This window comes from Python bivittatus, unplaced genomic scaffold (genome assembly GCF_059951505.1).
Source record: "Python bivittatus isolate LINGU-HERP-01145 unplaced genomic scaffold, Pbiv_v1 ctg000210_np1212, whole genome shotgun sequence".
Lineage (NCBI taxonomy): Eukaryota > Metazoa > Chordata > Lepidosauria > Squamata > Pythonidae > Python > Python bivittatus.
The window spans coordinates 8,274,461-8,298,479 of record NW_028277053.1 but is presented as its reverse complement, the minus strand read 5'-3'; the positions used below and the strand labels follow the sequence as shown (position 1 = coordinate 8,298,479).

At 40.0% G+C, this 24,019-nt stretch overlaps 1 protein-coding gene across 1 annotated transcript in view; it reads right to left on the bottom strand.

The window, feature by feature from the left end:
* The window catches only part of COG3 (component of oligomeric golgi complex 3), a 46,929-nt gene that overhangs the window by 10,316 nt on the left and 12,594 nt on the right, over positions 1 to 24,019 (bottom strand). The window contains exons 6-16 of the mRNA XM_007428316.4: positions 23,442 to 23,534; positions 20,696 to 20,821; positions 18,908 to 18,988; positions 16,084 to 16,127; positions 12,595 to 12,721; positions 11,860 to 11,951; positions 8,730 to 8,869; positions 6,204 to 6,364; positions 3,067 to 3,172; positions 1,278 to 1,402; positions 377 to 466 (exon numbers count right to left, since the gene is read on the bottom strand). Of these exons, the coding sequence (XP_007428378.2) occupies positions 377 to 466; positions 1,278 to 1,402; positions 3,067 to 3,172; positions 6,204 to 6,364; positions 8,730 to 8,869; positions 11,860 to 11,951; positions 12,595 to 12,721; positions 16,084 to 16,127; positions 18,908 to 18,988; positions 20,696 to 20,821; positions 23,442 to 23,534 (1,185 nt within the window). The remainder of the gene's footprint in view (positions 1 to 376; positions 467 to 1,277; positions 1,403 to 3,066; positions 3,173 to 6,203; positions 6,365 to 8,729; positions 8,870 to 11,859; positions 11,952 to 12,594; positions 12,722 to 16,083; positions 16,128 to 18,907; positions 18,989 to 20,695; positions 20,822 to 23,441; positions 23,535 to 24,019) is intronic.

Genomic DNA, 24,019 nt, shown 5'->3' with positions numbered 1-24,019 from the left:
TCACTTGGCTGGAAGACCTCCTTGGCTTTCTTCTGCAGTGTTCATGCCTTGAGTAAAGACTGAAAGAAGCCTTCAGCTCCAGCAATGGCTGAAATGCTTCCAGGCTGGGGAGCTCTGGTGTGTGCTGCCAGCAGTCCTGAAACCACCCCACCTGGAAACCTTCTGGCCAGTGCTGGGGAAGAAGGCTGAGAGGAACCTTCTCCTGCAGAACCAGCCAGAAGCAGTTCTGAGGCCACACAAACTGCTTGGAGGCAAACTGGGTGGCCTCCACTTCAGCAAAGCCAACCCTGTTGCCCCCATGACTTGAATCAAGTTGCCAGTGAATCTACCTCCCTTTGCACAGTCCTCCTACCGCTAACAAGTGCTTATATCTGACCTTGCTTTTAGCAATAGAATCTGCAGCTGCCAACAATGACTGTATGCAGGCAGATAATGCCTCCTGGGATAATCCTTGGAACACCGTTCCCTGGAGAGGAAAAAAATAATACATGCTTTCATAATGGCTTGAACATATCAATTTCATATTGCATAGATTACAGTTGGCACCCTCAGTCTGCCTAGTTAAGTATGATTGACTCAGGTTTATTTACCTGAACTTACCAGGAAGTAAATCCAAAACAATAGGGCAAGTTTAATGAAGATTTATGTTTTTCTGCATATAATGTTAATATTTTACATTTGCCCATGCCATTCTAATTATTAACAAATTGGGCAAAATTAAAATGTATCCATTGTTACTTAATTTTCCTAATTTACACTGATCCAGAACTGAGGCTTCCTGGAAGACTTAGTTCAGAATTTTTTTTTTTTTTAGCACATTTTTTTTCAGTTTTGTTTTTATTTTGTCATGTCTGAAAATGTAAGGTAAAGCCAAGGGTTGCCAAACATACAGTCTGGGAGGGAATTCATATTTCAGAAGTGAGGTGATTTGTAATCCTGCAGTTGCATAGGACCATTATGCCACTAAAAGTCACCACATTTAAAACTGCAAATATACATATCAAATGATAAACTTTAGCTTTAAATATTTCTCTAAAACTGCTACCATTAACAATTTATCAGATATAATCCAGGAGGTGATTTTATGCCTATTTCTAGCATTAGAGAAGGTTAACCATTGAAAATCCTATGCAAGGAGATGTGAAACTAAACTTGGCTTTTCGTTTTTGTATGCACTGAAGACAGTATTTCAGTGCCAATTTTTGTCTGACATGTGTATATTCTGAAGTTCGTGAAATTTAAAATGAAGTCTCAACATTGACAGAAAAAATGCTTACATCAATACATCTATAAAGCTTGGAGAGGCACACAAGCGTCCTTCTCACAGTAGGATACCACATCCCATGGAGATCAGCAGGGGACACAGTGGTATGGAGTCTAGGAGTACAAGGTTCCAATGTATCTGTAATACAGAAGGGGGCAAAGTAACTGTGGTCTCATATTTAAAAATATCCAGTTATTGTACAGTATTACTGTTAAGGTAACCAAATGCCTACTAGGCCTATACAAAGCATTCAAAACAATCACAAAGAGAGTAGAAACTCACAAAACTTAAGGTTCTCCAACAGCTTTGAGTAAGAGTCACACGTTCCCTGTGTAAAAATATGCAATCCCCTTCAGTTTAGATTGTAAGAGATCATCTCCTTGGCCCTACAGAATAAATCAACATGTAATGATGCACAAAACTCCTCCTGATTTTGAAGCGGGCAGCCGTGCTAAGTGCAAAAGGAAGCTTCTGAACTACACTGCTCTCTAGTTTTATTCTTATCTCAAGACAATTTTCAGTGCTGCAGCACAGTCTTGCAACAGTCCAAGCTCAAAAGCGACATTCTGTGCTTGCTCAAGCAGGGACGCTAAAATGCTGTCTCTTTAAGTGCTGTTCTTACTTGATTTGTCAACCCATGATCTCACATGAGTGGAAGGCTGACGCTTTCCAGGAATGGATAATACATTCTGCACACATTTTCCAAGCTCTGAATATCAATTTCGAGCGTTCTGAGCATGGAATAAAACACCCAGCATTCTGGAGTTGAGTTCTAAGCTCAAGGCAAAACTGAGAATTTTGCTGAACGCTATTTCAACTGTTCCAATATGCTGCAATTCTTTTTTTATTCCTCCAAGATATGGAGGAAAAAGGATAAATGATAAATCAAGAGGGACAGATTCCATTTCTGGTCCCACTAGAGATAGCTCAGGAGAAGAAAAAGAATGAGATGAGGCTTAGGGTTAGTGAAACATGTGCTGCTGCCCGTCAACAATATTACTTAAAAAAAAAGTTTGCTATTGATAAATTAAACTTCATGACTTAGAATGGACCAGTGTCCCTGTGTGTCCTGTGCTTCTCAGGCAGGTTACCAAGTGCAAAAGTTGCAATGCATTTATTACTGAAACAATGTTACTTTTGTCTCATGAAATTTGCAGGGAATCCAAAATATGTGCATGGTGAATATGTACTGGGAAAAAGCATCAGACAGGAAAGTGTGGCTTTCAGAGTTAGAAATACAAATTAACTAAGGATGAAAGCAAAGGAAAAAAGTAAGTAAATAAACAAATTACATGGGAATGAAAATGGCCAACATTTGCGCATTCCTAAATGTTAAATGCATCTTTTTCCACCAAAGGGATACCTGCCTCTGTCATACAGAAGCAACACTAGAACCCTGCTTGCTGCAAACCAGCTAGGAGAAGATCCTTCTCAGGGTAGTGTTCTTGCCAGAGGTCCCTTTCTTTTAACCATGGGGAGGCATCTTCAGGAGCTAAAGTCCAGTCCAGCCTGGAAACAATTGAGATTGTCTTTTAGACTGCAGCCCCAGGCTCTTTAAAGGCATGGGAAGAATCAGTCTTTATCCTTTAAATCTGTTATATCAAACAATGTCCAGAAATCAACAGCTCAAAGTAACAACTGGTACAATCTTTCAAAGAGAGACTTAAGAATGATCAACACAGTAACACCAATTAAATGGTTTATATTTAAGCCTATTTAAGAGCCTGAGCTCTTTCTAGATATTGAGAAGCAGAAACCAGATATAATTATTATTAGTACTTTGTACAAGTGCACATACATACCAAGTTTTACCTCACTGCAGCTGTCTGGATCTTCTTGCTTTGCAGCTGAAAATGAAGCATCAACAGGCAACTTCTTCTCTTCCTCTTTTAAGCTTTGTGCAATTTGCTGCCAGGAAAAGCCCATTTTGTGAAGAAGCCCATTAATATGTTTGCACAGCTTATTTTATTATTTGTTGTAATTATTCCTACTTACTTTCAACAGAATTATCTTAACCCATCTCTATCTCTACCATCAATAGAAATCCCAGTAACGATCAAACTCAATACAGAATGATTTTCTGGAGTTAAAAATCTTTCTGCAAAAATAAAGTCTGGTGTGGCATGCCACCAACTTCAATTATACTGAATCTTATTTACAGAAAATCATTTTAGTTAGGTATCAGTCTTGCATATGCTGCTTCAGTATGGTGTACATCTGTCCAACACAGTTAATAACCTGTAGGGGATGTTAACGCATATGGCTGGAAGGGAAGAAATCAACGGGTACTTGGAATGCTGAAGTGAGAGCCTTGAGTTGGGATCTGTCAGAGAACAGATAACTAGTTGGGCTCTGAAGACAGGAAAGGTGTGAAATTTACATTCGTGAGCTAGGCCACGCTAGATTATCATTAGAACAAGCCCTACAAACATGGGGTGAGAGTGATATAGTATAGCAAATATCGGAGGCCTCAAACTCACCATCTCCTGGTTTCTAGCCCAGCACCTGAACCACTACACTGGCTCTCTTCCCAAGTACAATGAATATGTGCCATCTGGCATTATTGGCTCATGAAGCAGGCTCCCTCCTGATAGCACAAATGAGAAATACGATGAAAGAGCTATTAAGAGTTATCCAACTCATTGACAGGGATCTTTTTTTGCTTATGCGTGGCAGGATAAATGATACCACAAAGAATCATCTCTGATTGCATCACCTCAGAGGTCAAAGCTGTAGGAGGGGAACTAAAAGGGTCCTGGGAGTTTTCTCCTGGCTTTCTTGTCCACAGAAAAAGACTGGAAAAGAAACAATATTACCGGCAAATGGCTGGGGCTATATAAATTTTGTCAGTGGAACAAATTTGGTGTATGGGACCATGATCCCTGTTACCTCGAAGCTGGACTACTAGAGCAACATAGGCTGCATCTCACAAAGAATGGCAAGAAAATACTTGGCTGAAGCATATTGAACTGGATCAGGAGAGCTTTAAACTGCATGTATGTATTTTATTTATATAGCCATCCTGAAAGGGTGGAGATGGAAACCCAAAAGTACAAAGTTCAAATCAGGACTTGTGCACTGCAGGTGTAAATGATGGAGTAACTTTAATGGGGCTACTGTCATGAATTTGGGGCAACCTGCATAACCCTACAGCAAGAAACTTAGATACACAGTAGCTATTTTATTATGCAAATGGAAGAATGATTTAAAAAAAAATGACTGAATGGTTGAAACAGGCTTAAGAAAAGCCAGACTAAGGCTGGAAAAAGCTGGAAGTTCATAAAGATAGTGAGGTTGAACAAGGGCCAAGACCGATGTAATGGTATAGAATGTCAACAACTATGTGAGGACTATTGGGACAAACACTAGGGACCTGGAAAGGTGTTGACCAGTGAAGGGAAATGATCTGAAGCAAGAGGGCTTATAATCCCACAAAGCTTCTGGGAAATATTATCCTATGAAATGGGTGAGACATCACAATCAGAATATAAGCAAAAAATCCAATCTCAAAATTGTGTAGGAAAAGTCAACAGTAAAACACAGTAAGGTGCTAAAGCATTCTTAATAACGTGTCCTGGGCATTCTGAAAAAACAGTGAGGACGCAGCACAACTTCCTCCTAAGCATATTACTTATAAGGAATGTACAGGATTCTACATCCTGTGAAAAGGAGCCCACCACTTTTCTGGTTAACATAATCCATTCTCAAACTGCTTTACTGTTAGGAAGTTTTTTTTCCCTAACAGGCTTCCTGTAACTTACATCCATTATTCTCTCTGGAACAAGCCTTGATCTTCTCTGTGACATCTTTATAGCACTGAAGGGATGCTATCATATCAATCTCCTCCTCTCAAGCCAAACTGGCCCAGATTTTTCCATTTCTGTACGTAAGACTTTGCTTCTAGACCCTGAAGATTCCCATTCCCGTTTGGGGGCAGGAGCTGAGCATTCAGACCTGCATGTTGGGCACTCAAAAGATGGGCGGGGCCTTAAAAAAGTAGGTGGGCCTTGAGTAAGAAAAAAGGTGCAGTATTGTCTGTACTTTTATCATGGATGTTTTTTTCCCTTCTTGAATCAGTATGGATATTTTGCTGTTAACCACCAGGAGTCCTTAGGGATTAGGGTAGTATATAAAACCAACCAACCAACCAACCAGTAAATAAAACCTACTCCAATACAGGAATGGCCAGCCAAATGCATCCAAGCAATTCAAAACAAGAGTAGGAGAGCAGTCAGGATAGGATACTGCACTTTCATATGAATGTTTTTCACCACTGTCCAATATATTTTTCTTAAAATTTACATTTATCCATTGTATTGTATTTATTCATAAATTTAAATATTAAACCAAATACTTGTGATACTGGCAAGGTGAACTAAAAGGAACAAATGGGATAAAATAATAGGTAAAATATTTTAAACATCTAGTAAGATATAGTATTCTATATTTATACGCACACTACACATACAAAGCAATGAATTATTTTTAATATTTATTTATCATATTGATATAGCTGCCCATCTCACATAAGTGACTCTTTGCTGCTATTTGCTGCTATACTGAATGAAAAAGGATACATTTTATTCTATATTTGTGTGGGTGTGTGTGAGTATCCAGAAAAATATAAATAGAAAACAACAGTATCCCACTGGTAGCTTAAAGGGACAGTATGTTTATATAGATTTAGTTGTTCAAATAGACAGCCATGGGATGGGGCAAAATGGGCACAATTTTGTGCCATCTCCATATTTTCTCACAAGCTTCTCAACGTAGCTCAATGCCCAAACTCAGTGATAGCACAGCAATGTTTGACTTCTTCTTATGACATTATTTTGAAAGTATGAACAGATCGGCTAGTGAGCACTGTTCACCACGCTCATAATTGTCAACAGCATTCTTTTGTCAAGATTACACTTGGTTTTTCTGTACAAACTCTTACCTCCATCATTTCCAACTTAGCAGGATAGGCAAGATCCCCTGGGGCGGGCCTGTAGCCCAGAATATCTGTCTGAATGTAGATGTGGGTCCTATAGACCAGACGCTCTTGGACATCTTCCAACATCTGCTTAACTCCAGCAGCAAAAGCACCAAGCTGTTTCACTATGAAAACATGTAAAATCTTCACTCTCTTCAACTTTCTGCCAGTTATCATAAAAAATACACTACGGTAATTCTATTCAGATGAAAACAGCATTATCATACAGTTTCTTAAACCATCTAACTGAATTTAGGAATGATCTCTTACTGTGATCATTCTTTACTTGCCATATTTCATTTTCTAAAGGGGGAACAAAGTACGGCCTCTGCATAGGATGGCCAGATTTCCAAGAATAAAACTGGAACAAATTCATTTGTATAAATTTACATACTTATTAATGTGAATTACTAATGTCAGGTACTTGCTCAGGCACAATTAGAGATACAGACAGTTTGTACTTCACCTTTAGAAATTGCACACTATTTCCCAAATGGTTTGCAAGTTTATTGTTCATACTTACAGTGCTATCTCTCTCTTTAAAACAATGAACCAATTTAAAAAACTTTCCCTAAGTGCTTAGTGTTTTTCTCTTTCCATTCCACTTTGCAGTAAATGCAGAATTATTACTTCGGGCAACCGTCCATTTGTCTTCACCCTTTAATTCCACAAGCTATTTCTCCTTCCTTACCTGAGTAACTTTCCTAGGAGAGGGGGAAAACAAGCTGCTTTTTCTACAGGAATCAAATGCAAAGCAACACTTCGTTCCAGCAGTTGGACTAAACTCACCAAGAACAGACCCCACACTGACAGCTCATTGGCCTGGGACAGAGAACGCTGTTGCCTTTCTGTGCTCTGGGTCGGACAGTGTATTTAATAAGCATGTGCTGAGTCTGTCAGCCTTTTCCTCCTTACTTCTTCCTCCTTTACCACTGCTTTTCATGAGCAGAAATGAGCCTTGACCCTCATCATCCATACCTTTATGCCTGAGTCTTTTGGGTGAGAAATCTATTTCTGAATTCCAGAAGCACAGGAGTAAGTACCTGACCATGGGGGTGGCTGACAGCTAGCATCTTTATCTGGATTGGTTGCAAATAAGGAGAAAGACAAAAAGGGACTGGTTGGGGGCAGATGAACTTGGTGCGGCGAGGTCTCTGTGCCTCCACACTTTCCAACTCAAACCTCTTAAATGCATCATCAAACGCATCAGCCCTTCTTTGCCTACAGACAACCACTGAATCTAAAGCAGCAGTTACGAAATAACAACAGGTCAAAGTGATGCAGGCACAGGAACCAACCCTTATGGCAAAACCACATGCCAATTCTGTTCACCTAATTTTTCTGGAAACATTATTATAGACTTAATAACATCATGCCTAAAAGCAAGGGAACAATACATTATGTCATCCTTCCAATGAGATATAAAGAATATCAGCAATGCCCTACTAAACTTTATACTGGACAAGCAGGCCAATATCTATATAAAATAGGTGCACCCAAATATCAGAAATAGCAATATTCAAAAAACAGTGGAGGAACATTTTAAGTCTTCTGGATATTTGATCCCTGGCTCAAGATGGCTGTACTTGACAAAAGAAATTACTAAGAACATGAAACAGCCAAGTTAAAATTCATTAGAAGATTCAACACCAATTCTCATAAGTCAAACGAGAACTGAAGTTAATTATCACACTATGTTAACTAGTTATTCAGTGCAAAAATATTTTTATTTCACACAACTACTGTTTTATGTTTGATCACTTCTCACACCTTTCTTCTAGCCATTTCCTCTTTTCTCTCCCTCTTAACAACATAATTATATTCCTTTTCAGGACCATAAAGTCATGTGTTAATAGGCATATGTTGGTTTTGGTGCAAAACTCTGACACTGTCTGAAAACAAGACTCGTTTTTGTACTAAAGTAATTCTTTTTTCTTTGACTTCTCTCTTGTGCCTCATCATTCCTTCTCTTTTCCCTTCTCTCTTCTCCATTTGAAACAAACAAACAAGTACATAAAATGTTCCTCTCCCAGGGCTATGTTTCATATATCTGATAAAGTGTACCCTGACCCATAAAGATTATATGATAATAAATTCTTTAGTTTTAAGATGCCACTAGACACTTTTTGTTTTTGCTGCAAAAGCTTAACAAAACTATTCCATTAAATTCTATTTGGAGAGAGAATATAGAAATGAAGATGTATTATTTGAGTGAATTTGGAAAGGAATTTTGCTTGAAGCACAGGGCATGTTTTACATTAGGTATGCCTGAAGTCTCACATATGATAGCATTTGATAAAAAATAAATTCATGTGGGAGAAATGCCGCCCTGTCAACTGTTTATCTCCACACTCATTCTACACTTCACCTCAGCAAACATTTCTTTGCTTTCCTCAAATTTATATTCTGAATACACATTATCCCGTGATGTTTAAAAGGTATGTTCTTATTTTGATGGTTTGATTTTCAACTCTTATTTGTTACACTTACCATTGTTTTGCACATGATCTTCAAGCATTTCATTTTTAAGGATCCCACAGAGTTCAGACAATGTTTCCAAATGAATTACATGGATGATTAGTGGCCTGAAGACATCATATAATGACAAGCATAACTTTTCCAGTAGTTCACTAAAAAAGAGAAGAATGAGTGCATCATAAGATCAGAAGTGTTAATAAATAGCCAGTCATTTCCCCCAAGAAATAAAACTTAACGCACCTCTTGATTGGGGATAAAAGCAAAATACAAACATAAGGAAACAAGCAGCGCTCACACAGCTAAACGAAACTGAAAAATAACCAAAATGGATCTGTTCTGGCTTCCCCTGGCAGGGAGCTCCAAAGTATGGGAACCACCATCACAAAGGCCCCTCTGATGTTTCCATCCAATTTGACTCAGGAGCATCAGCCACTCAGTCATGAATGGGAAATCTTGAGCGCACTCCCGCTCTGGCAGGCCCTCTATCTCACCTGCTTTGCACTAACCGGCCTGGTTTGCACTGTCTAGAGAACCAACAAGCGCGTCTCTGTTGCTCTCGTGCGGAGGAAGCATCTCCTTATCTCATCGCTCCCAAGGCACAAGGCAACATAGCAAGGCACCACTTCCCACTTCACCTGAACAGATGCAGAGCCCTGTACAGGCCCAGGAGTAAGAAATGTCACTTTCACCTTCACTTTTTCCCTGCTACCTTCAGTTCTTCCTTCAGGCCAATCCCAGAACATCCACTAGCTGGAAGCAGGCTTGAGGCTTCCTAGGATTCCTCTAGCTTCCCAAGATGCTCCCTCTCACTTCAGGTCTCCTCTGGCTTTCCTGGACGGAGAGCACAAATAAGGCATTGGCCTGCAGCCTCTTAGGGACAGGGGAGGGCCAAGATGAAGATTCTGCTTGAGACTGGCACCTTGCTTTGCAGCATGCTAGCTTTTCATTTATTATTGTTGTTATTATTAAATCAAAAGAAAGTAGTTCAAAATCAGTTAGGGCCTGGGGCCCCTGGGGGCATTAACGGAGATGTCCACGGCATGCTGGGGCTCAAGAGTTCATACAGACTGCAGGAGGAGGGTCAGGATGCAACTCTGGCTCACAGCCAAACAACTGAGCTTTCTCCACTCCTTACTGTAGAAAACTACGGTAAATACTTTTTCCTTTGGAGAAAGCAGAGAGGGCAAGAAATGGACTCTGAACAATTGAATAAATATTAATTTGGGGCAGGATTTCAGCTGCTAATGAATTTGGAATTGATGTAAATTTCTGAGGACTATGTTAATGTGGGAAAATAAGCTAATTTAAGATTAATTTATTGAGCCATGATTAATTAAAGATAATTTCATTTGGATGGAAAATGATTTAGCTAGTCTAAGTACTTTTGCTAATGTTTCTTATAGGCTATTATCTAAATTACCATTTTATGTCTTGCTGTTGTGGATCTCAAGGCTCTGGCAACTGCCTCCCCTCCCCAAACCATATCCTTCAAATTAAAAGATTTCCTAACCCTGATCCAAATAATCTATAGTGAGTCATTTGCTGCTTCAATCTTATCTGCAGACTATCTACCCTGAGGCCAGGACAGACAGTTACTTCTGGACAAAGATGCAGAAGAGTAGGCAGACTATGAATCTGTTGTAGTTCAGGAGATAAAAGCAAATGGGTCAAATACTAAACACAAAAGGTGGTACCTAAACACTGCACTTAAAAAGAATGCAGCTGGACACTACAGGCAGTCCTTGACTTAAGACAGCAACTGGGACCGGAATTTTCATCACTAAGTGATACAGTTATAAAGCGTGACTTAGCAGCAGCAATCCCTGCAGTCCCGGTTGCTGTTGTTAACCGAATCCCACGGTCTTTAGGCGAGGCAACTTCCTACCAGCTTCCCACAAGCCAAGTCAGTCCCACGCTGGCTGGCAGGCAGATAGGTGGCTGCTGCTGGGTGGAGGAGGGAGCCAAGGGCTGCACAGGGGTGTGTGCAAGGGTCAGGGAGGGTGTGAGGGGGTTCACAAGAGGCACGGTGCAGGTGGGGAAGGTGTACACGGGGGTGGGAGGCGTGTCACACGTCTGGGAGGGTGTACGAGGGTGCAAGGGGTGTGAGAAGCGCAGGGTGGGTCAGGTGTGCAAGGAGGTGTGTGAGAAGCATGAGGGTTGGGGAGGGTGTGTGAGAATGCGCAAGGTGTGAGCGTGTGTGTGAGAGGCATGGGGTGGGCCAGGGAGGGTGCAAGGGGGTGTGCAAGGGTGAGTGAGGGGGTGAGGGGGTGTGTGAGAGGCATGGCACAGGTCATATGTGCGAGGATGCATGTGGCATGGGTCAGTTACGCAAAGGGGTGAGGGGATGTGAGAGAGGCACAGCGCAGCTTGGGGAGGATGTGCAAAGGTGCATGAGGCATGGTGCAGGTTGGGTGTGCGAGGGTATGAAGGGGTGTGAGAGAGGCATGAGTCAGGGAGGGTGCGCGAGGATGGCGCAGTGAGGGTCAGGGAAGGTGCACAGGGGTGTGCGAGTGGCCGGTGTGGCACGAGCATAGAGGGGCTGGGGAAGGACTTACCCCAGAAACTTGTGACCTTCCTTGCCAGCTTCCCCACTGACTTTCTGGGGAAGTCAGCAGGGAAGGTTGCAAATGGCAGTCCCATGATCACAGGGTGCAGTAACCAGTTGTAAGTGTGAACTGGTTGCCAAGAGCCCAGGTTGTAATCACGTGATTGCAGGAGTGTTGGGACGGCCGGAACTCTGAGGACCGGTCGTAACCATCATTTATTCAGCGCTTTCATAATTTTGAACGGTCACTAAACAAATGGTTGTAGGTCGAGGACTACCTGTCTTGCTAAAAAACAATGGGTCATGAATATTGCAGAATTTTACAAAAAGCATATTACATATCTCAGTCCCAAATTCTATTTTATTTTTTCTACAAGTTAGTTTTCCACACCCTAATCTCTGCCACCGAGGCACAGCAAAGAGGCAAAGGTACAATCTGTTAATTTAAAAGGCACCTTTTTGTAGTTTCTAATCTAAACAATGTATAGAAGGAAGCTAAAAGTGGATGAATAAATGGACGACTTCTCTCTTTCAGCTTTGACAGATAAACAGTGCCAGTAGGATTTAGTACAATAAATGATAATATGTGTCACCTACTCCAGTTTGGGTGTTGGTTTTGTGAAGAATTCATCATACAGCTGATGCTCATCCTGGCACACATGAACCATAAAGGCGCAGCCACTTCGCACCTCAAATCAGTAAAAAACAGATGCACAGTTAGTTTACAGTACTTTGTACACATTGTCATGATCCCTGAACCCAATCCCTTAATGCTGAAATCTACCAGTGATTATGACTTGGCAGTTAGGAATGCTTTACTGTAGATCCCAGTGTTGCCAAACCATATAAGCAATAAAGTCACATTGCTGGCTGGGCCCTAGTTTCTCTGTTCCTATTTTCCAATCCTTAACTTTATGGATTAGTTTACTGGTTTGTGATCCAATGCTACTAAAACAAACTATTGCAACTCAAGTTAGGAAACATGTTTAGAAAGATATGTTACTCAGTTTTAGCCAATATTAATTAATTAATTATATCTCTATCTCTGGGAACCTTTCAAACCACAATGAATTTAAAAAGATGTCTGTCTATAAGCAAATTGGCAAATAAAATCAAAGCTCCTCGGGCAATTTCTATCTGTTTTGGGATTGTTAAGAAAAATCAGACTTGTTACATGATAAAACTGAGAGAGAAAAATAAATTTCACTGAAAGCTAAAAAACGTACACTATGCAAGCAAAATATTTTTCTATTAAATTCAAAAGGAGACATTTTTAAAAAATGAAAAGACAAACAGGAAAATAAAAACAAAAATCAAAAAAGATTATTTTACCAGAGCACAATGATCTCTGTTGTTTCTATTAGTTAATTCTGTTACAGTACTAGTAATACTAGGCCCCAGTAAATGCTCTCTCTGATTAAGGTAACAGTGATGGATTTCGCTTAACAGTTGCCGGTACCTAGACAAAGAAAAAAAGAGAGAAATAATCCATTTCAGAGAGACACTACATTTTAGAGGCAGTAAACCCGTCACTGTTTATATGCCCATCTTCTGTTTTCTTCTCTGCAGCAGAATGGGCAGTAAAAAGTGAATGATTTTTTGTGACTGCAGTCATCCACATGACTGAAATTTTGTGGCCAACTACTAAGAAACAACAGTGCAGTTAATGTGCCATTTTCAAGGTTAGGAATAATGTTAAATGCCTTCTAATGATCCCTATTGTTAAAAAAAGAAAGGAAAAAAACCCCTGGAAATACTCAGCAATCTATGGCCTCACACACTTACAAGACCTTGGCTTGCCCAGTCATTTAAAAATAATCCTCAGCACAGACAACTACACTAACTTTCAGCTCCAAAAACTAGCAAAAGATTGCCTGACTCCATTCCTGAGAATTCTTTGTACCTTTAAGAGCAGGGTGGAAGATTTTGTAGCTTGCCACTCAGGAAAGAGAAAAGGTATACATACTTGCGAGTTTCTTTTCATCTAGGTCAAGGTACAGAGCAGTACCTACTTCTCCCCTTAAGTCTCCTTTCTCTTCGCCTTCCCGCTAAAACTGGGGGAAACCCGTTATACAAGTGAACAAGAAGAAACAAACGAGACACAGAAATTCTGCACTTACCTTAATTCCTATTCTCTTCTAGGGACCAGTGAGGCAGTCTATATTTTCTTCTAGAGGAGGCAGAGCTCCCTAGTGATTTGAACTGAACTGGGACAGCAATTCTCTCATTATTTGGCTGTCTGGTCCTGGAAAGAAAGGGGCCTAGGAGAGTTTCCTGTCCGAAACAGTTAGAGTAGCCCTTTTCTCACATGATTTACCCAAGATGGGCTCAGTGGTCCCTTTACTTGAGTAGGATAGAAACTCACGCTAAGAACAGGATGGCAATTTTAACTTCAAGCACAGAAGGCTTATGAGGATGTAGAAAAGTGGTACATCTGTGGGTGAGCCACTGCCTAGGAGCTGGTGGAAGAGGTGCCCTCTGAGGAGGAAAAAATTGATTTTGTAATGTCTGGTGAAGATCAGTGGCCAAGTGGATGCCTGAAAATGTACTCTTAACAAGGTCTTTTTTTAGAAAGATGCAGAAAAGATCACTGCTTTGACGGAATGGATTGGAACAAACCCCAGATTCAGTAGGGATATGCACTCTATCAACAAAAATTATTGGTGAAGACAGACTTTACCTTGCCCACAGAAACGGCTTTCTATGGACTTCTGGATGAGGGAAATGACAAACTAGACATCTTTGAAACAGCAGAGACACTGCCTTCATGATGAATGGCAGACTGGAGGCAAGCTCAGTCCAACAGAATCCTCCGGCTAAGGAGAGGATGGGAAATCACCCACTTGTGCTCTGGTTGGCTACTCCTCACGAGGAGACTGCAGGGCAGCAGTCTCACATGGGTCTGAACACCGGGAGATGAGGGAAGCCATCAAGCTTTCAACTACGGCGGAGCCTTTAAGGACACTGGATTTGACCACCTCATTTTCTAATCACTTTTGGAATTACATTATTTTGCAGGTGAAAGAGGTCTTCCAAACAACAAGTTTGAAAAACTACCTGGTGAGTAAAACTTCATCCCAAAATAGAAGAAAAGTTAGCTAGCAGTTTAAAGAATTTAAAGAATATAAAACAAATGGCAAAAAGCCGAATAAGAATTTAATTTAAGAAAGTTTTAAACAGATTAAGGGACCAGATGAATTTCGAATATAAGGACTTTTGCTAAGATTTTTGAAAAACTGGAATAAACAAAACAATATTTCTGTGACAATACAAATTGTTTAGTCTATCAGGAAAGAAATTATTGACTGAAAGTTGAAAATAAAACAATGAAACCTGAGACTTCATGGATATAGAAATAGGCCACTAGAGGGGGCTAAAGTTCCAGGCAGGAAAAAAAAGTGAAATCTGCAAAATGAAGGGTTTTGAATTTTGAAATAAAGGTACACTTGAGACATTCCAAAGGATTTTTGAAGAACTGGGAGAGAAACTTATAACCATTCTGACAGCAACAATCTCTGCACCAGTAAATGTATTTTTTGAACAATATTATAAAGAAGAAGTAAAAAATGTGACAAAAATATAGAAGAATTTATGGATAGACAAGATGAAGAGGGATACAAATCCTAGCTCATGGAGAAATATTGGATTATAAAACAGAGATGACAGTCAGAGCAGAAACATAAATGACAAATCAAGAGATGAAAAAGGATCTGGGGAAGGACATTTTTGGATTTATGAAGAGGGTTTCTAAAACCTTGAAAAAAATCTTTGAGATGGGAGAAAGTCTGCATGGAGATTCAATCCTACAACAGCCAACTTGACGAACTAAAGATTAAGATTGTTAGAAGCAAAAGAAAGGAATATAAAGTTTGCTTGTTTGATCAGGGCTAAAATATGGAATATTTTTATAAAATTCCGGAAGCATTTAATGGACTTTTTGCCAACATTTGGATAGAAATGACAACGATTTTCAGTTTTGTGAACGGATGGGAGTTAGGGTTAGGGTTACTTTTTTTCTATTTCTCTTCTTTTCTCTCCTTTTTCTTTTCTTCTTTTCTTTTTTGCACTTTGTATTTCTTCATTTCTATTCTGGTATCAGTTTGTATTAGCTTTTAGCATTGTAAAACTTATTAATAAAAAGTATTTTTAAAAAAAGAAAAGATAAGGCTTTCTTTGAAAGTGATACAGTGCTGCCTAGACAGAATTTAGCAACTCTGACTGTATCCTAGGTGTGTCACTCTCTTTCTATGGGTTTGAGGATAGAAGGATGGAATCATGATGGGCTGAAATTATCCTGGACGTAAAAGTAGCTCTAGTACCATGTACAGTTCAAAAAAGGATCCACAGAAACCAGAACAGATTCTGAGAAGGGCGACACAAATGACTGGGAGACCAGAGACCTAAGTCCAACGAAGAGTGACTGGAAGAGCTGGGGGTGCTTAGTTAAGGTATTAAGCTCTCCATGAGGGGTTCCAAGGGCACAGAAGACAGGCTCGTTCCCAAACTACCTCTCAGGGTGGCCTCTTGGATGCTTGCCACTGATTTAAAAATTCACCATATGTTTACTTATCCTAATCTTATTTCAATTGCTTGTAAACAAAGTAGAGATTTGAACTGATGGGCCCAAAGGAGGCCCTCTCTGTGCAAAAAGAAATAGAGACAGCCTCACTGGTGCCAGAGGTGAGTCTCCCCAACTAGGCCTGCAGCGCTCAAGGAAAGAATGATAATCACATGCCATCTTATTGGGCTCCAATCCACAGAACAGTATTTTGCATTAATTTTAACAGAAAATGCTTATAAATAACTTAAGTTTCTACGTACTCTGGCATCTTTTCAGATCGTTGCTCGATTTGTTCAAAAAGCGTCTAAGGGAACAAGGAGGGAAACAAAGTTAAATGATTCCTGCAAGTTTTCTTGTTTCAACTGTTTTCTTTTGATCCCCTTCAATTACCCTGATTTCCCTCTGCACTCTTTTCTGAACACATAGCCCTGAACTTCCCATATGAGAAATCCCACCTTTCTGTCCTACAGTAAATGCCTTTTCTCTCCTGTTAATTCAAATCTCCCAGTGTTTTAAAAGATGAAGGCACAGATATTCCTGTAGGGTTAAATTAAGTATGTCATGACCCAGGGGACAAAGACAATAAAATCCAAATCTCTGTATGATCAGATAGGGTAGCTAATTCCAGAAACTAAAAGGTAGGGAAGCAATGCAAATACAACAATAGCTTGATTCAAGATTCAAAGAGAGAATTTACTGGATTTCAGCTATGATCTTGCAAAGTGAACCATCTGCTGGCCCAACTGGCAGAGCTAGTTTTTTACTAGAGTTATACTGGAATATTCTAATAAACACCAAAGCATTTGCTATGCAGGAAACAACTGAAGCGTTTTAGCACTTGCCCTTAACCTCTGGTCTGGGCCAGAGACCCAGCTCTAGAATGCTGATGTGAGTGCTATGTGCATTTGTCAACCTTTAGTGTATTCTAGTGGGCATGCAGGCATATATAACCAAAACAAATAAGTTTTGCTTGACTATAAAGATTACACCCATATCCTTTCCTAGAATGATTTCCCAAGTTTAGAATAATTCCTATCAGTTATGTTTACTTTCCTATGACAAAGACAGTAACATGCACTGGATGTGATTCCTCTAACCATGGTACATATAGCCCTACCGGATGGAAGACCAGAACCCCACTCAGGTCAAAAAGGGGTACTTTAATTACCCTAAGAGAACATACTGTAATTAGTTCTAAATCAGCATTTTCATTTGGGATGTACTACACATCTATTGTACTCAGCACCCCTTTGTACTACACATCTATGTGTACTCAGCACATCTATTGTCTAATAATCCTTGTCACCTGTAATATCATGGCCATATTATGATCATCCTTAAAATAACAATGCTTCATGAATATGCATAAAATTTAAACCTGAAATGTAAGAAAAGGACTTCTGTTCCCTATAAGTAAAAGGCTTCTCCTTCTCTAGCTGGGCAAATGTCAGCATTGTACATGAAAGAGAAATTGTGAAAGTAGAGTTAGACCAAAAGTGTTGGGCTCTGATTATGACGCTGCGCCTGTCATCTTGCAAATTTTGACTGCCCCTCACAAGACACCCATGAGCTATATCCACTTTAAAAATAAATACTAGAAGTCAATATAATTTGTAAAGAGGAAGACTTGCCATATTAACTTTATCTCATTCTTTGACTGGGTAACTTAATTAACAGATTGCAGTAATGCTGCAGACATAATATAACTTGATTTCAGGATTTTATTTGACAAAATATCCCATAACATTCTGTTTAGCAAGCTTGTTAAATGTAGTCTGTACAGCATAACAATTAAGTAGATATAATTAAGAAGAAACAACTAAGCAGAAAAACTGATATGCATAAATATGAAAAGCCAGCATCATTTTAGAAAAGGCATTCAAATCTATCTGACTTTTCAGATCAATTATTTTAATCAGACTGGACCTGATTTGTACAGGCCAAGGAATTAGCATTGAAGTTCAAGGTATTAATTTTATGTAGAAATGTACTGTTACTCAGATATAACTTCTGATTATTATTTTACATGCTATTGGACATTTGGATTGCCAAGTCTCTATACTTTAGAATATGATATATCTAGAGTGAGTTGTACTATTTTTTTATGTTATATTTTATTGTTTGTACTATACCTAGTTACAGGTGCGTGAAAAAGATAGAAATAACATCTACTTCTATGTAAGTGGCTCAAAAACCATCCTCAAAGAGTGCTTCATAAATGATTGCTCATCAAACTAGAGAGAGATATAAAATGCAGTGGCACAAAGTTTCATTCTAGGGTCCTACTTGGATGACCTTTTTTGGAAGAGTAGACAATACCACCTTTGCCTTAGAAGAACATAGGCAAGGATAAAAAATCAGAACTGGCAAGAAGTGTTTGCCTGCAGATGTCTCCTGGTGAGTCACAAGGAGTATTCTGGAGTAAGGACTTACTCAAATGTATGACTTCTAGCCAAGTAGTTTCTGATGGTTCATAGCTGGGGCTAGATGAGGCTCTGAAGATAGAAGCACAAACATCTTCAGTTTGCTGCAAACAAGGAGAGCTGCTATTCTGCAATTCCATTCTGGCCGTCCAGAATGACGGCCAGAAAGACTTTTGAATCTTTTTGGGCCCAAACCTCTTGATCTATATTTCTCAGCCCACAGTCAGACTTTTTGCCACCTGTAGTTGTAAATTTCTGGATTGCCTCCTGGTATTACCTCTGTTATTTTGACTGTTTTTAACAAGCTAGGTAAGTATGGCCTGGTTGACATGACCATTAGGCTTGGGCTTGAAAATGTACTCAGTATGGTCATCAAAGATTCCTCATCAAGGAAAGGTGTAGAGTGACAGGCTACAGGTTTCAATCGTGGGGTCAATATTCTTTAACATTATATAGCCTTTCTACTTTCTCTTAAAATAAAAATGTCCGTCTTCTGATGGGCAGGAATCCATCCAGTGATTGGTTCCTTTTAAAGAGACATTATAACTGTTCATGTGTGGTTAATTAGGTATACTGTGTAAGATCCCTACAAAGTAAATAACCCTTCACAATAATGTTATATTCCTTCTGATAATCACATACACACACCCATTCCACTTACCCTGACTTTGGGTGCAGCAGCTCTGAACTTTACATAAAATAAAGTAAAGGCATTGTCTGAATTTGGAGCAACAAAAGGATCCTAAAAGAAAAAGAAAAAGTTACCTACATGTTGTATTATTACATAACAGGAAAAACTTTTACATAAACACTACAATGCTTAATGACTAGAAGGGAGGGAAAAATAGGGGAGACAGTTGAAAGGGAATGTGTCTGAGGGAGCTTTCCATTTGCTCCCAACGGATAAATGCTGAAGGACAGAAATACACTTTATAAAGAAGAATTCCAGTAAGTTATACAGTATGCACTCCCCATACTAAATCTGATCCCCCCTGCCATCCCCTTACTTTGACTCATAGTAAAAGTGTCTACTTTTAACAAAGGAAACATAAGAAAACATTAAAAAGCATTTACATGAACCCATATAGCTACTGCAAGGAGGACACAGAGAATCTCAAAGCTTATATATTTTTCTCATCTTGAATCCTCCTTGAATAACTCTGTAGGGCAATTTCAAATAGTTTAGAGCAGACCTTTTTAAGTAACTCAATATGTCTTGGCCATCAACTTTTTGGGATCAGGAAGGAGCAACCATTACTCCTATGTAAACTCCTTGAAGATCCCAGGCAGTTCATGACCCCCCTCCCCTCCCCTAAGATCTCAGCTCTGTGAGTGATCTTAGGTCTGCCCACTCTGATTCCCAGGAGCTGCTCTAAGCCCAATTGCTTTTGCTCCAGGCTCCTTTTAAAGGACGTGCCACTCAACCCTTGTTTCACCTTTCCCCATTTTCTAAATCTGCTGCTGCTGCTAGAAGTGGCTTCCTTCTACTTTCTTGGCTGCCTTCTCTAGCTCCAGCTTATGCTCCTAAAACCTAACATTTTTCCCATGGGTACTTTACAACACTACTGCCTTTGGATGAGACTGTCAAAGAACAATGGTTAATATATATATTGCTGTTCATGTGTTGCAATATCCCATACATCAGCAATGTGTCCGTGTTAAGCAAGACTATCAGTAAATCTGTCACCTCCCCTGCAGCCCAGAGGCCACGTGCAGTTCCCCAGCAGCCCATCTGAGGACCCAAAGCTTCTTCCAAATATGTGAGGGGTTAAGGCACCCATTTCCTCCTTTCAAGCCCAAACTTGAAATGAAAAACAATGTAAACACTTCAGCCCTCTGCCCTCCAGTGACATCACAGTATGACTGCTGCTGTCCATTTGTGACATCACAGTGCCACTGTCACTGAAAAGTCTCTAATGAGGAGAGCTGGTGATGCCTATTCAGGACCAGGAGCAGGCCCTGAAGGAGACTGGAGAATCCCAAGCCCATGCTGAGTAGAAACCAGATGCAAACGCTTCTCCCAGTACAGGATATCTGATGAAGAAGAGCTGTCAGAATGAACACCTGTCCTAGGAAGCACAAACCCCTAGCGCTGCAAGAACCAGGGTGCAGTGAACAGCTGAGGGCAAAACTGGCTGCAGGAGCAAGATTGCCCTGGGGATACGAAGTTCTGCAAGAAAGCATTTGTCCTTTTTTTGGATTTTCTGAATCCATTTTTCCATCTCTTTGCCACTGAATGTGAACCCTACCAATACGTGAAGGGAGTCTGGGTGAACAGAGGACACCAAAGACTGATACTTATAAGTCATCCAACAGAAAATGCATCCCGTGGCCAAAAAAGGTTGCCCATCCTTGCATCGCAAATAAGACATTATTGAGGACATTTTGCAGATGATTTTCATTCAACACACATTTAACACTATTTAGTATGAACGAATTAGTAACATACCCTTTTAATTAACTGATTTGTGAGGTTCTGTAGTGTATTCACAGTATATGTTTTCATGAGATGCACCGCTTTTGAAACACACTGGTTACACTTTGCCAAATACACAACATAGTCCCTAAAATTTGGCTGAAAAAGAAGAAAAGTGTGTTAAACAAGAATGACAGATAAAAGGGTTAAACAACTAATAGGGGAATAATGGATTCCATGATTCATACTGAATGAGTAGAAACATTGTCAAGTCCACGATGTCCAACATGATTGAACGGGTAGTGTCATCATCATCAAACCCAACATAGGTTGGAGCCAGGAGTAAAAAATGAGGTGTCAAGTTCACAATGTCCAACTCCCAGTTCTGAAGCATTCTCACGCAACCAGGCTTGGGTCAGATAAATACTTCTTTATTAAGAGGTACATGTAGCTTGTAAACAGAACATTGCTAAAACTAACGCCTTGGGTAAACCTCCCTCTATTTATCCCCCCTCCCCTTATTGCCTGGCGTCTTGACTCCTCTTTACCTATTGTTGACCTCTCTCCTTCCTCCCCGAGCTTCTTCCTGGTTCTTTGGGCCCCAGCTGCCTGGCCAGCAATCAAGCCAATCTAAATTGCCCATATATGGTTAAGCTGCTTCCCCACTCCCCTTACAACCATTAACAGCCACCCCCCCCTTAGTTACAAGTGGCAGAAACAAATCAATCCAACTCCCAACAAATGCAATACAATGGAAAACAACAACAGTTGGGTGATGCAGATTCTGACAAACGTTCTAGAAAAGATAATCAAAGTTCCCTCTGCACCAAATTAGAAGTAAGTATCTTAAGAATATTAAGAGACATCAATAATTTATCTCAGTAAATTAAAGCAAGAGTTTTTCTGTCTCAAAAGAAGTGAAATGGGGAATGATATAAAGGATGATTACGGGAGTCGTCATTTAATGGCCACTTGTTCAGCAACCATTCAAAGACGGCATTGAATGAGTGGTACTTACAATCCGTCCTTCAAGTTCTGGCTGTCCAAGTACCCCTGCAGTCATGTGATCATGATCTGAGCACTTGGCAACCAGCTCACACTTATGACGGTTGCAGCATCCCAAAGACTGACATTTGCGACCTTGCAAGCCACCTGGGATTCGCATTAATGACCTGCGTTCCTTGCTTAATAATGGCAATGGGGAGTGCTGGGATTACCATCGCTAAGTGATGCAGTCACATGATGCTGTACTTTATGACAGCATTGCTTAGTGATGGAAATTCTGGCCCCAATTACTGTCATCAACCGAGGACTATCTGTATATCAACTGAGGAATGCAGTGATGAATGAAAGATATTGGGCTTAAGAGAACCTATCAAGGCTGCCAGAAGGCTGTGCAAATCAGTTAATCAAGTGACACACAATAAAAAAAACTGCCATCAGATGAAGGCTAACTGTACAATTTGAATGCCCTCAATTTAGCAGATGTATTTTTGATTAATTCCAATTACCTCGCATACAAAGGATAGGTTTTGGTTCCCAAGCCTCAAATGAAAATCAACCACACATTTCTTAGTTTCTACTGCTATATAAGTAGAAATGTCACAGAATTCTAGCTGGCAGAAAATACAGATAATTTAACTCAATCTGGTCGTGTAAACCAAGGTCATTCACTTCCTGTCACCGATCCAACTTTTACTAGATATTAGGGCTGCTTCAGAGCATGCAGGGGCACGTACACAGCACCCATCTGAATGTCCTTAAAGCAGCCGTGTCTTTTCCTGGTCTGCATATCTCCCCTCCTCAGCTGCTCTGTGATCCTAAGAAAAAATGTTTTTGGCTTGAGAAGCTGCAGGCAGGTCCAACCAGCAGAGAATACATGGAACTATTACTTCCTATGATCTGGATGCAAAGCTTGAATGAATGCTGCCTAGAGTGTTTCAAAGCCGAAATCGCTTTGAAGCAGGCATGGACCGTGGCTGCTGGTGCCTCCTTAAAAAAAAAATATCTGAGAATAGAGAATGGCTTTAACATGTGTACACAGAATCTAATGGTAGCTTACAACACTTTACAGGCCCTGCAGGATCTCTAGGGAATAAAATCTGAGTCATCCCGCCTAGTATTTTGTAGCCACTCCTACACGTGAACCACAAGATCAGCTGAAATATACTTTGAAAAGCAAAAAGCCAGTTTGGCCTAGTGGTGAAGGCCCCAGGCTAGAAAGCAGGAAATCTAATCTCGCCTTGGGCATGAGAGCCGGCTTAGTGACTTTGGGCCAGTCACTTTCTCTCAGCCCAACTCACCTCACAGGGTTGTTGTTGTGGGGAAAATAGGAGGAGGAAGGAGTATTAGGCATGTTTGCCGCCTTGAGTTATTTCTAAAAATAATAAAGGCACGTTAAAAAAAATAATCTAAAAAAATGAACTATGAGTTTACTATTTTTGAATACAGGAATGTGATTTCTTTGATAAGGAGTTATGTATGTATTGTGCATAATACTGGTTACAAAAGATTTAGATTCTCTTTAGAACACAAGTGGGAAATAAACCAGGCTCAGCAAAGGGTGTCAAGCAGCGCATCAAGACGCTGAGAAGAAAGGATTGCCATGTTTGCTTTAGCCCTATGTAGCGAGAAACAGTAGAAGAGCATAATCTTTGGCGTGGAAGGCACACATTCATTATATTGCTCTGTCCCCCAGACAGAAATAAATGAAATACGTACATAGTTATGTACCTTAAAGGAGTGTGAAGTGGGTGGGGGAGAAATGAATAATACTCACATGGGACGAAACATATGCTATGCAGTCATCAAGTTTGGTCAACATTGGGATGAAACTATCACTGTTAACAGACAGCGTAGGTGAATTCAATTTCTTGTGGGGGGGGGAAACAAACAAAATATAGAAGTCAATAAAAATGCACAACAAACGAAATCTCTGTTTAGTACTATTATTACACAACATGCTTTCCAGTTCTTTAAAAATAGTAAGAGTTTTAACAACATTATCTCATTATTTTGTACCAATTTTTTGTACTTTCAAAATTCTCTTTGGAATGATTATCTTTTTGATCATACCTTTTCACCTTTGATTAACATAATAGACTTCCACAAGAATCAAACTAAGATGTTCTGACTAGAACAGGGGAAGGACAAGTGAAGACATCTCCAGGGCACAGTCTATTATATTTTGTGTTCCAAAAAGCCAATGTCATACTCTTGCACAGAATACTAGCAGCCAAGTAGCTTTGCAGAGAGATGGAGATTTAATAAAGATAATCAATGCAGAAAATATAAATTGTATGATCCAGACCAGGACACAACAAAACTCTGGGAAATAAAACATCTGAAGCCACACAG